A 13,719-nucleotide genomic window follows, 5' to 3' on the forward strand; every position below is an offset into this window, starting at 1 on the left:
CGGCTACACTGCAGCCTAGTAGTGGACGTTCCTCATCCTCCCTTTGGCAGAGCATGTGCCAGAGAAACTGCTTAAATGTGTTCCGAGTCACTCAAATGTTGCTAGTGATGCAGTAATTAGTGTTAATGTTCTTTTACACATGTTTTTGGTAGATTACTGTCACTTTTGAGGTAAGACACTTTTGCACCATGAGATAAGTTGCTCATACAGTTAATGACATCCTGCTTGTGCGCAATGAGAGCTGATGCACAAGCGGGCGTGGCGCACACCTTATTCAGCTGCCTCCCTGAACAGGATTTCAATCTTATGTTACTTCCTAAGAGGGTGACTATCAAGCTTCACAAGTCATGTGTCGGTACTTTTCAGTACCTTCGATACTACGAAAAAAACGGGTACCGTTCCGTTCTTGCCACGTGGCATTGACTTGGTACAGAAGTAACGGTTCTGGTGACAACCCTAGCTGAGAGCATTGACTGCTTTGTTGTGACATCACAAAATTACGGAAATCCTGACGGCTCGTTTTAAGGCTCAGTTTCTGAATACAGGCTGTGTGTATTGCTCTGTTGACTGAGCGCTTTGATACTTTCACAGTATTAAGATATATAGAACCTAGACCTGCTTTATAATCAAAGAAAACATGGGAATCAGACTTTATACAATATGGGACCTTCAATTTGACAAAAATTATTTGGTGTCCACAAAGTGAGATCCACTACATTTACCAGATGTGTGCTTTACAATAATGACAAACTGTGCATTGTCACTGGCAGATTACATGATCATGGATGCACCATGTTTGGGGAGCTCCTGTGGTTTTTGTCAATCATGAGCCACCTGTCACATACAGAACAATGGCACCAACTGTACATGGAAATGGTTTACATAGAGAGCTAAAAAATTGTTCCCAAAGTCACATATGTGATCATTGTGTGGCATTGTGTGTTTTATTATTTAGTGCCTCAAATAACTTCAACACACAAGCTGCTATTACATGCTTTGATATTTTGATTACAAAGTAGTGTTTGAACTATGAGGCTAATAAGACTAGTCACCACACTGTGTGCCAGCAGTAATAAAACTCAACAAAGTGTCTCTAATTAAGGGGATTCTTTTTCCACAGCAGCATGCCCATTACATGGAGCACAAGTGCAGGCTAGTATGGATGGATCATATATGAAGCTAGTCATATCAGCGAGCAGAGAGAACAACCCTCATGCTGCTGGCTTTGCAAAATCTCTGGAAAAATATAACTAGTGAGAAATGTAAATGTAGTCCGTTTACAATCCCATTCACTTAGCATCTTTGTAGATCCACAACCATATATTGAAGCTTATCATCGTTTCTGTAACGCAGTACAGACAACTACAAACAGCAGTAATGTCCTAAAGCTTTTTTTAGCCGTGATCCCAGTCCAAGTAACATTGTGTCCGTCTGATCTGACGTTAACATTTATATATATTCATTTGGCACAACTCATTTCTCACAAGCTACTTGATCCAAATACTGCAGGCCCTGATTTAAAACTGTTAAGGTTACAGCAATTACTGACTGGGCAGTTTTAAGATGAGTCAGCTACACTGGTACAGTATATTCAGAACAAATATGAGAGAGCAGTGCCCTCTTTGTCACAGTTTGAGGTAGGGCTGGACACAAATGCAGCCAACACAAAGGAGTGAGTGCAAAAGTGTTTAATTAACAAAAGAACTTACAAAAACTGGCAAACTCAAAAAACTCAAAATCCAAAATGCAGGCGAACAGGATACAGCAGGGGAACACAACAGGAAGCCCAAGCACTAGGTAACACAGGGGAACTCGAACAGAAGCAGAAGCCACGGAAACACAGGGGACTTCAACCGGAACCAGAAGCACGAGGAAACACAGAGAACTTCAACAGGTACAGCGGCATGGGTAACTCCAACAGGTAACACAGGGGACATGAACCGATGAACTGACCCAGACAAAGGGGAGCACAGAGACTAAAGTAGAGACAAGGGAGGCAAAGGGTGATTGAACAGAGGTGAAACACATGAGGGCGGGGCCGACAATCAACAAGGAGGGGAACAGGACAAAGACAGGAAGTCACAACATCAAGAGACACAGGGAAAGTAACTACAAAATAAGACAGGAAATGAGCAAACTCAAAGTGCAAACATAATACAAAAGCTCAAACATAAATTGTCCATCATGGCAAACCATGACACTCCTGCTCCCAGTCAAATACTTCATCACGATCACTGTAGTACACCCACACTTATTTGTAAAATACCACAATCTATTTTAGCCCGTCACGGATCTGAAGACCAGCTGTGAGAGAGTAAGAAGGAAGTTATGGATAAAACAGAGCGGTTGTCTTTACGTGAGTCAAGAGACAACTCGGCAGATAATGTCTTTATCCATGCTGAACTACACCAGCGGACCCAGAAATTCATCTCTGCTGGCTCCCTGCTCCTATAATCGAAGTACCTCAGCAAGGCAACACTAGATAAGCAATGCCCGCCTACCCTGCAAAGAATTAAGTGACAACCCCGGGACACTGAGTGACAGTGCAGACAACCCCTGCAGCTGTTGGGTTTACAGTTTCTGTAAAAAAAAAAAAAAAAAAAAACTTACTTTGGATGTGAGTTTCAAACTTAACATCGGTAAATACAATTATGGCGTCGTTGCCTATGATCGTAACACATCTAAAGGCGTGCAGGTTCAGCTATTAACAGCCTGTGTGCCTCAAACGTGACGGCATTAATAATCATGTGGATATGAAACAGATGTGTTTCTGGGTTGACTGGACTGAAATAGAAACACTCTGACCTTAGTAAAACACCAAAGCTCTGCTCATATATAATCGACAGGGATCTACAACAATCGAAAAGTACACATGAAGCATCTCTTCATCTCCATCAGTTCATGCCCCCCCAACAGACTGGTTCACTGAACCAAAAATGGAGGCCGTTGGGAGCTTGGGGATGTGACAGCAGCCGCCACTCACTGTTCCTTGGCCCAAATACCAGGTTGATTGACATCTAAAGGTTCGTGACTTTTACGAATGTGTGCCATTTTGCCCCAGGCAGCTACTTTTCTTCCCCTGCACACAGAGAAGGAGCTGTCCACAGCAGATTATGTTTTAATGTCAGCAGAGAAAAGGATAATTCAACAGTAGCAACAACCTAATTCAATCAGTAGTGTGGCGATGCTTTGGGTACCTAAAGCCCCCTTTTGTCCACAAAGTGGATGAGACAGTCTCAAAGGATACTTACAGTCCAACTACAGAAAACGTGTAAGAGAACAGGGAAGATTATTCTAATTGGAGACCAAATAAGTAAAGGACACACACCATTACTGGGTCTACTAGTGTGTAAATTATCCGACTTAAGTATGAACAATCAGATGCCCAAGAATGGTGGCTCAACATGAAGGTGAAAGATGGAAAATTAAGTCTAAAAATAACTACCAACTGCCAATAAAAAATGTTGTATTGACTCAGTATGCAGGAGGCTTTAAGCTGAGATGCACCCTCCGATTTTGACAGGGTGTGTGACCTGAATCCAGGAAGTCGAATGTTGGAATTAGAGAAACACTTTATCTGAAGCCACAGGGCTGAGTGTGTGCCATCCTACTCTGATGTAAGTTTAAACTCCGGTCTGCAATAAGAAGCAATGCACACGTACACCCACACATACACACACGCTCAGAGTAGAACTTTAAAGAACCTACACACTGCAGAAAGGAAATGAGCCCTTCGAAGACAGATGGAGGCAGTGATGTAATGGCGCCTTGGCAGGTGGGTGTACTGCTGCTCAAATGGACCTAAGCCCCCGACCCCCTCTCCCCCTGGTCATCCTTACATCACATTCCCTTAATTTGAAGGTAATGTAGTGAATGGCTTAAAACGACTTTACAATTGATATAGACCCGGTTACTCGTGTTCGCCTTGTCATGTGTGTTAATTTACCAAGAGACACTTAAAGGTCCAGATAGCTGTAGTAATAAATGTCAAAGAATTAAAACTATTAATTACACTATTGTTATTGAACATAAATAGAAATAGATTGTGTTAACGTCTTTCAGACTCATCTGAAAAGCACCAGTTGCACCAGTTTAGTCAAAGTCTGTGCCTCCTTGAAGTTGGCACCCCATATGACTAGGATATTGATAAAAAAATCATTTTGATTCATCTTTACAAGCAAAATAAAAAAATTTAGCTCGCACCGTCCCAGCTTCAGCACCACATTAATGTCCAAATGGTTCTAAAGTGCTGACTCATTGGTTTACACGTCATTTGTGCAAACAACACAAACATTTTCGCTTAAAAGTTATTATCGTGACACGTAATGCTTCAGTTAAAAGCTTTACACGTCAGATAAATAAACTGTGATAACTGGAGAAATAATGAAGCACAAACGATGTATAAATTAATCTTTAGCAGTGGTGCTCATGCATATATGGGAGACACTGGGTTCAGGATCTAAACCCTTCCTCCAGGGCTGATCAACACACTCCTCCCATGACGCTGCGGTATAATGTCGTTATCTAACGTTATGTTCTTCTCCTTGCAGCTCGCTGTCAGACAGTTTTGTACTTCTTTGCACCATATTTGTATTTGTGGAGCTCACAGGTTGTGGAAGGTCAGATTCTGATATTGCAATACGCTGAGAAATGTAATAATCAACATCAGTGATCAGCATCAGATCAATAAAAGCCCAGATTGGTGCATTCCTAATGAAAAGAACGCAGAAGACTCCACAAACAGGTCCTTCAGTGAGAAAATGCTGAACACCCACAGGATTTAAATCTGCACTGTGAATGAGACACCAGTTTCCCTTTTCTTGGTCAGCAGCTTTGTTTTTGCCAGGCAGCCACCCACTTACAGAGAAAACAGTCATTAAGTGATCGCACTGTAGGGATCATCAAAAAAACAGGGACACAAAGAAAGTTTCTGGGAATAAAATGAATTAGTCAACATCGCTCCCCACCAGCTCCATTTACACACACAGTTTACCAAAAAATACAAATTTTCTGACTTGGGACACAGCGTCACTGAATCTCAAGCACAAGCTGAAAAGTTTTCTGGAGCTTCAGAGTTCCAGATGAAACTCATTTCCCTCAAGCAAACACAGCTTTAATGCATGCACCCGGAAGGATCAGACTGTAATCGGCGGAGCAAAAAAAAACACATCAAGGTATAAATACAACCAGGGTGATTCAGGATCCAATCTTTCACCTGCACAGGTTGCCAGAAGTGCAAATGTGTTACTTTTCCTATCAGTTTAGAGGATCAACAGAAATAAAAACAGCATCACATGGATAAATCTGAACATGCGTCTCTGTAACATTGTCCTCAAAAACAGGCTGTGATTGATTCTCATGGATGAGGCACATTTTGATGTCAGAGGAAGTATTAGTGTGTATAGAAAATGTAAAATCTAAGTTATAGATGTAGATCACAGATGTATCTCAGTGGCGGGTGTAACTAATCTCGCTTAATCCAATTTCTACAGACAATGCAGATATAAAGGTGCTTTCAGGCAGTAAACAGTAAGTTATCTGTTGCTGATGGTAGAACTTTCTCAACTTGCCACCCTGACTCTTCACTGAACGTGGCAATCACAGCTATTTTTATTCACAGCTTCGCCAGCAGTGAAAAAAACATGATCTGGTGCCCGTGGTTTGCTGGTTCATGCTCTTTATTATTTACAGTGGCCATAAGACATTATTCAGACACCTAGTAATTTGGTTTTATTTTTAAAAAAGAGGTAAAAAGGTATTCTTCTATCATGATATTTCAGATACAGATACAGTTACTGTATGGTTGCTTTGTTTCACTCACTATTCAAATAATCAGAATATGAAACTCCTTTTTACTCCTTTTTACTCATTTCACTGTCTGGTGTATGAGACACCCCCACACACATCTGCTGATGTACATATGCGTTACCATGGCTACCAAATAAGCTTGCATAAATCAATATAGGTTATACATTGCTTATAGTCTAGAGAGCAGGAGAACGATGTCTCAACAAGTGACAATAAGCAGATGGATTTTACAGTAGTTTATGATTATTTTATGATTTAATGATTAAATCATAAATGTTGTAATGTTGGGTCTTAATTTGCTCTTATATTAGTCTAATGCAGGTTATACGGTTTCACAAACCCAAAGATTGACTTACTTTAAGCGTAAAAAGTTAATTAACTCTGGACTCTGTGTTTCCAGTGACACCTGCTGACCGGTGGCACCGAATGACACGTGACAAAAAAGAGGAAAACATGGCATCTAATCGGTGGCTTGCTAACTATGTTGTGGAGTGAGTAATGAGAACTTGAAGAGATTTTAGAGAGAGCAGTAATCTGTTGGAAAGAAACAGCAGTGAGGACACAGTCAGTCAGTTTCTTCTGTCTGAGTCCTGCCACGTTAAAGAAGTCACAGCAACTCAGCTCTGCAGATTTTACGCTACTGGAAGTGTTTCATTGTTACACTTCTTAGTGAATTTTGTTTATTATCACAGAAGCTTTCTCGGTAATTGGTCTATATTTGGGGGGAAAAAAACACAGAAACGCTATATGATTCTTCAGGCAATCTATCGTGATCTCATTTAAAATGTGAATTACCCCTTTATCACTGTGACATCAGTCAGAGTGTGTGTCATCATCCATGATGTAGGCTACTGTACTTCTGCAGTGGCTTAGCCGGCTACTTTTGCAAACACTGTTTTAAATAAACCAGGTTTTTTTCACTCTGAATTTAATCATTAGTAATAGAATATCCTTAAGTGTGATTTCATGGATTACATCAATAGTAGCAGAACATCCTGAAGTATCATCTGGTGGTGTTGTGATATGTTGTATTTATAATGGCCGATGAGCTGCTCTGCACTGGCCAAGATTATTTCTGTTGCACATCCTGTTACATTATTAACTGCCACGCTTACAAACCATTAATGTTTGTGCATATTCCCAGAGTGAGGATCTCAGCCACACAATGACATTAACTTGACTTAGTGAATGAAGCCTCCATGGAACATAGTGATGTAAGTCCCCGTGTGACCAGTGGAGGCAGCGCATGCGAGTTCAGACGATTCCGACAGATTATGAAATGTCCTATTGCCACCAATTAATCAGCCAAACCAATTAATTGATCGACCTCTATTGATATCTCTCACTTAGTGAAAAAAACTACAGACAGATGTATCAAGGTAAAATCTAAAATTAACACTGATACAATCGGTTCAGCTCGTTTCATATGAGCTACACACTGTTTGTTAGTATCTGATTTCACTTGGTACAGAACTGTTTCAAATATGTGACAAAACAAAAACTGCAGATAAAGCTCTAACCACATTGGAATACAACACTCCCACTTTGGAATAAGTGGTGTTTTTTTTTCCCCATTTTTCTAATTCTTACAACATGACATGATGAATACAGCATCAACACAAGCTGAAAAGAAATCACACTAACCAGACAAACACACCACAGTTCAACTGAACCACATCACACAGGTAAGATGTGAAAGCAGATGGTTCAACGCTTTCAGTGTTGAAACTTCAAACAATGATCTTCATTTTTATATTTCTTCCACTGTTTTCCATCCACTATACTCCAAACAACATCCCCTTCACTATACACCCCACCCAGCCCCTCCTCCTCCTCTATCCCCATCAGCCCCCAGCCGTCTTGGCATGTTGTGGCACATGTATTTATCGAGCAACCAAGTGGCATTTATCTCACAGCTTAGTCATAATTAGTCCAACTTAGTCTGGGGCAGACTGCCTGTTAGTGTGCATATGTTCACATCCTGGTTAAAGACACACTTCTCCCCAAGGGGATGGCTGCATGTAGACATGTGTGTGTGTGTGTGTGTGTGTGTGTGTGTGTGTGTGTGTGTGTATGTGTGTGTGTGTGTGTGTATGTGCATGAGTAGGGGAAACAAGTGTGTCTGTGTATGGCAACAGACGGTTGCTGTAGAGCGCGCCCTGAGCCTCCATTAACACAACCCACCATGTTCCCTTCCCTCAGCTACACAGCCATGCTGATAGAGGCCACTTGAAACCTGGAGGGAAGCAAGTTCATCCGAGTGTGCGGAAGAGGAAGACATCAGGACGGAGCAGGAGAGGAGAGGAGAGACGGGAAGAGTAGGGGAGGGCAACAAGGACCTGAGTCAGATGGGGAAACGGAGAATGGAAGGAAGGAGCATTGACACAAGGTAAGGAAGAGAGGAAACCAGAGAGGAGGCAGAAAAAGAGGCAGTCTGGCTCTGGTCCAGGGTTATCACTGGCAAAAGTCAAGGCATTTGCCAGCTGCCAGCTTGAGACAGCAGCACTCAGCCAGAAGGATGCCACCCTGTGCAGCTTCTGCTGGCTGAAGTGCTTGTCTGTGTTTGTGTGTCTGTGTGCACACGCATGAATGCTGCAGAGCACCGAGAGCTCCGGCGATGTGTTAGAGCACGGGACAAGGACCATATGCGAAACCAGTTAGACTGACTGAGGGGACGGTCTTCCAAACACAAACAAGGCCAGTCACGGCCGCTCCTCCTCGGCCATCCAGAGGTTAGTGCTCAAATCTGTTCCCCGCTGTCCCAACAGTGGAGGAGAAGCCGCTTAAAAACATCTCCCTAAGTCTCCTTCTTCTGGCAGACAATACTTAAGCGTATCCTCTTTAGACACGACATTACATAACTGTTTGCCAAACCCACTTCCACGCCAGAGGAATGTCAACAAAAATAAACACAAGTAAACCTGTGGGAATCTGAGTCAAAGGTTTAACACACAGAGACCGGAAAGTTGTTTATATCACAGAAAGCTCTTTTCCTCATCGTCTTATCAGTGTTGCTGAAGCACAGACATCGTCCCAGTTTCACTTCTCTCTCAAAGATGAGTAGCAGGAAGGCAAAAAAAAAAGGGGGGGGGGGGCAACAGGGTACAGTGTGATGCGGCTGCAGTTGCACCTGCTCACCACGTCTGAGACAACACAATAGACACTGTCGGACCACCTAATTACATGTGGATCCTCTGTCTTGAGGATGATGTCATTAATAGTTACAGCTGGAGCATTAGTTGAGTAAAAATCATCAGAAAATTTCGTTTTCTGGTTTTCTCACTTTTCTAGTGTAGTAATCTGAACCTTTGGGTGACTGACTCTTGGTGCAGTATATGAACATGTCAAAGCTGGCTTTGGAAAATTGTGATTTTTCACTAATTTCTAACATTTTGAAAAGTCAATTAATTGGGAAGATATTTATGAAAGGTGGTTCTGCTGTATTAAGATGCTGTATTAAGATGCTTCCTGAATGACACATATTTTAAACCAGTGTAGCTTTAATCCTCAGAGGGAGGGCCTCTTTCCTCTTTCACCCCCTCCACAGGGAGGTCAGAGGTCAGCTGCAGGCGGCATAACTCCCATGAAGCCATCATGTCACACAGGACAGTCTACTTTCAACAGCAAGAAAGTTGCATCCCCCATGACTGACTGAAAAGCGACCTCAGTGTGCTGGGGACCGTTTAAATGCACCTTCACGCAGCGCCGGCTCAGGAGGCGCTCCCTCTAGCGGACAACGCTGGTAACGACTTGGCTTCAGCAGGAACAGCTCCCTAGGAAGAGGTTAATCCACTCATTGCATTTTAATGACATCTACACCAGCGCACCATACTAATCACATTTGCCTTCACGTTTCACGAAACGCTGGCAGGCGGTGTGCAGCTCAGGGAGACCGGCAGCTTCAGCTCCAGCGGCGTTGCCCGCAAAATGTCCTGGAGCTCCCACATCCTGGGAGGAATATGTCAACCCAGATAGGCTGCAAAATCTATCACTCTGAAGCCGAAAACGTCACAACTCCGTTTATCACTGACAACCACACATCCCCTTGATGTATCACAGTGGGAATAAGCAGCTTGTCCTCCTCTAAAACAGCTGTAACCAAATGAGTTAGGGCTACTTATTTCTAAAGCTCTGTTTGCTACAGCCTAATTCATTTAACCGGCGAACCGGTCCGTGTCTCTCATCATCTGCCGGCCCCGCTCCGCTCAGGTGCGGTGATGAACACACGTCTGAACTTCATGACGTAAAGTGTGACATTTTTAACATACAAACGACACATTTAAAGTTATCAAACAGACAAGCCGGAAAACGCCTTTTTAAAAACAGAAAAACAGTGAAGTTGAAACTTGAGCAGAAGGCGCCGGAGGATAGAGATACTGCACTTCGACTCACCTTGAGCGGCCGTTCCTCGGGTGCTGAATACACTTGCTATCAAAGTGGCCACATACCAAATCATAGTACTATTGCCGACCACAAATAAACCTCATCATATCTCAAAGTGCCCCTTTCGGTGAATCTGTCATCGCCGAGTGGCCCAGGACAAACTGAAGCGGGCCGGTATCCTGTTTTCTTTTTAACCGAGCCCTGGACACTTTTCCTTCGGCGCTTTCCCCTCTCTCTTCCCCTCTCCTCCGCTCTCCTCTCGCATCCTGAGACGGATCACCTGCGCCAATGGGACGAGAGCAAACGACGCTATGAAACCAAGCGCGAGCCTTTAGATAACCGCGGTCCCGCCTCTGTACACGTTTCATTGATGGGCGTGGGAGGGCTCCGGCCGCTGATTGGTTACCTGTGCTGTCGGTTTCCCAGCTGGAATGATGCATTCATGGCATATGGTTATACTCGGAGTTTGCAATCTTCAGTTCAAAGAGAGGATTTCTGTGTAGTTAGTCACTGCTGATAGAAAGACAGCCTTTATTGCTCATTCTTAACCTTTTTATCACTTTTAAGGCACATAAATGTACAAAAATAAAAATAATATCAAAGAAACTAATACTATGACTATATCACTTTTTCATAATGGAATTAGAATAAAGTATTTCTAGGACAGTGCAAGTCAATGCAAGCTATAAAAAGTAATACAAATCGTAAAACAAGGCAGAAAAGGATCATTACATGCATGCATACATCATAACATAGGCTAATGGTAACTTTTAAAAGTTGATGTTCGATGTAAGTAGAAGGATTGATTAAGACTTAAACTTGGTATTGCAAAGGCAAGAGGCCCTATCATGATTTTTAAAGAGTTCATACGGTTCATTACAGTCGGCTATTGGAATACCACAATCTCAAACAAACAGCAGAATCCAACAGGTGGCTGCCCTGTATAATAAATGGGATGAAAAATCACACCTGTTTGCTTAAAAGTCAGTAATACTACAGATACTTTTTTTTTTCTTTTTTTAAATGGGTGTTCATGCATACCACAAAATTTAGAGTGAGTCTGAGGAACCAGAATGTGACCACAAAACTCTAAGTTTCTAACTTCTGAAATGGTTATTGAATCTTTCCGTCTTTCTCGAAGGGTGATGAACGCAGCACTAGGGGGAACCGTTTCAAGGTGGGTTGGAGTGTGAAACCGTAGCGGAGCTGCAGTATCATCCTGCGCAATAAGAGGAGAGGGATCCTCCAGCCTGAGCATCACCTCATCACTGCCATCCACACACTTACATGTGAGGGATTGTGTTTGTGAAATTATCACTATTAATAAATGAAACGTGGGCAGGTTACATTTAAAAGATTTGTAATGAAGACCTGTGTCATTAAAGAACACCGAATAAAACAATTTGCACCGTCTGAATTCAGCACGATTCATCCTTACTGATGCGGTGATTCAGTCACTGAGAGTTTAAAAGTCAACCTACTCAGTCTGCCTTGTCAGATCTAGTCCACCTCCAGGTGTATGGATCCCTGCTGCTCCTTCAGGAGGAGGTTTGTTTCATCCACAGTTTCCTCAGAGAAATAAATCAAGTTTTCCCTCACGACAGAGGAGTTTATGAAGCAGCCTAGTTATTCTAAATATACTTTAATATGAGCCCTTCCAGAAACATTGTCCCGCTTGACAGTCTTCTACACTTCAAGTTTACACACAGGTTGAATAAATCACCCCCGAAATATGCTGATATGACAGATGCTACAGTTTGCCTTTCAGCCTCAGCCATTTGTTTTTATCTTCTCAACAGCAGGAGATATATTGAGACTGTTTTTCTCAGCTTAATCTCACATTCTTCTCTACAGCCCTGTCAACTAAGTTCACTTTTTGTTCTTCATGAAACCTGTGCTATTACGCTCAAATACAAACAGACTGAATAGCTTTTACACTTCAATCTCAGAAAATCAAAATCTATTGTAGGGTTATTATACATGTTTTTCTAAACTGCAAAATTAACTTTTTAATCAATTTACTGTACAAACCTTTAGAGACAGCACTTCTGCTGTTGTGCATTAATGACTGTCTTAAGTGCTGATATTCTCTCAATTACAGCTCCTACCATACGAGAGTGGGAGACATGTTTAAGTTGCTTGTTCTGTCCAACTTGTAGTCAGGGATTCAAAGATATTCAGGTCATGTGGCGGGGAAGAGGAGCATATTCTTACACTGGAGGGGCTGAAAACAGGGGATTTTCTTTGTTTAGGAATAGTAGTTTAAATAATTGATACGGTTGATGATGATGGTTGATTTTCAACTAATCAGCTCAGCTCATTTGATATCTATAGTCTTACTGCAGATTATCACAGGGCAGGAGTTGTGGGATTTACAACAGAGCCTTTTTAATAGGTCATTGATGTTAATGTTTTAGTTGATTTTGTCCCTTTTTCCATTTTTTTTCATGTTTGTTTATTCATATTTGGGATCTTTTAAGTTTAGATCAGGCCAGGTATAAGGATGGGTTATGTATACGGCAGCTTTATGTCTTGTCTGGATGGGACTTCAGAGTTAGAAAATTGAGAAAGGGGGAAACATTTTCTTTCTAAAACTGATCTTTATGTACTTAATTATCAATAAATGGGATGGATGAGCTTTAGGGAAAATGTAATTTAATCATTGATTCATGTTAACTTTACGCCGTTGTACAGGTGGGATCAGTGGTCAGTGATCCATGTCCTCAGACTCCAGTCGAAATCAATAATTACAGAAAAGACAGAAAGATGGGATGTTATGATTTTGATGATGTTCGGTGAGATGCAGCATTTCCCCAGATTTCAGCAAAATTGTATAAAATAAATGTTGTTTCTGTGCACGACAGGATTTCATAATACCATATTTTTATCCACGCTGGCAGCGTGGCTCTAGGGATTCGGCGTCAGTCTGCCATTCACCAATTTGGATCAGATTTAAATATCTCAACAACTTTTGGATGGATGTAAAGACGATGAACCCTGCTGACTTTGATGATCCACCCCTAACTTTAACTAGATTTAACTGCTCTAAATTTCAATAATTTGATTTATGTAAACTCCTGTAGGAAAACTTGAGAGGGACTTTACTTCTCCTCTTTTCCCTTTTCACATAATGAGTGATGGAGATGTTAATATAAAGCAGCATTTTGAGGCAAACATCCAGGTACAAAATATCTACTCTGACTCTGTCACACTATCTGCCTCTCTTTCCTGGGGCTATCTTGATCTCCATCTCACAAAGCCTGCGAGGCCTCAGTCACTTGTGTTGGCTCGTCTCTATAAGCAGCAGCCAGGAGAGTGTGGCATGTCAAGCCCCGGCATGTCAGCGTCTCTGACAGAGACATCACTGGCTACAGATGCAGCTGAAGGCCATTTTGCTGATGCTCAACAAGCCACTCTGAACGCTGCGGTGATGGGAGCACAGCCATGTCTCACAGCTAACTGTCACAAGGAGAACTGTGCTTTAGAAGAGCCGTGTGAAGTGCAAGTCTATTCAAATTCAGCTTTCAT

At 42.1% G+C, this 13,719-nt stretch overlaps 1 protein-coding gene across 3 annotated transcripts in view; it reads right to left on the minus strand.

Moving 5' to 3' along the window:
* LOC130182690 (protein turtle homolog B-like) overlaps positions 1 to 10,466 on the minus strand; it is a 124,952-nt gene extending 114,486 nt beyond the window's left edge. For all 3 annotated transcript variants that reach the window (XM_056397788.1, XM_056397787.1, XM_056397790.1), the window contains exon 1: positions 10,201 to 10,466. In XM_056397788.1, the coding sequence (XP_056253763.1) occupies positions 10,201 to 10,264 (64 nt within the window). In that variant the 5' untranslated portion in view covers positions 10,265 to 10,466. The remainder of the gene's footprint in view (positions 1 to 10,200) is intronic.
* Positions 10,467 to 13,719: the final 3,253 nt, after the last annotated feature.

This window comes from Seriola aureovittata, chromosome 15 (assembly GCF_021018895.1).
Source record: "Seriola aureovittata isolate HTS-2021-v1 ecotype China chromosome 15, ASM2101889v1, whole genome shotgun sequence".
Lineage (NCBI taxonomy): Eukaryota > Metazoa > Chordata > Actinopteri > Carangiformes > Carangidae > Seriola > Seriola aureovittata.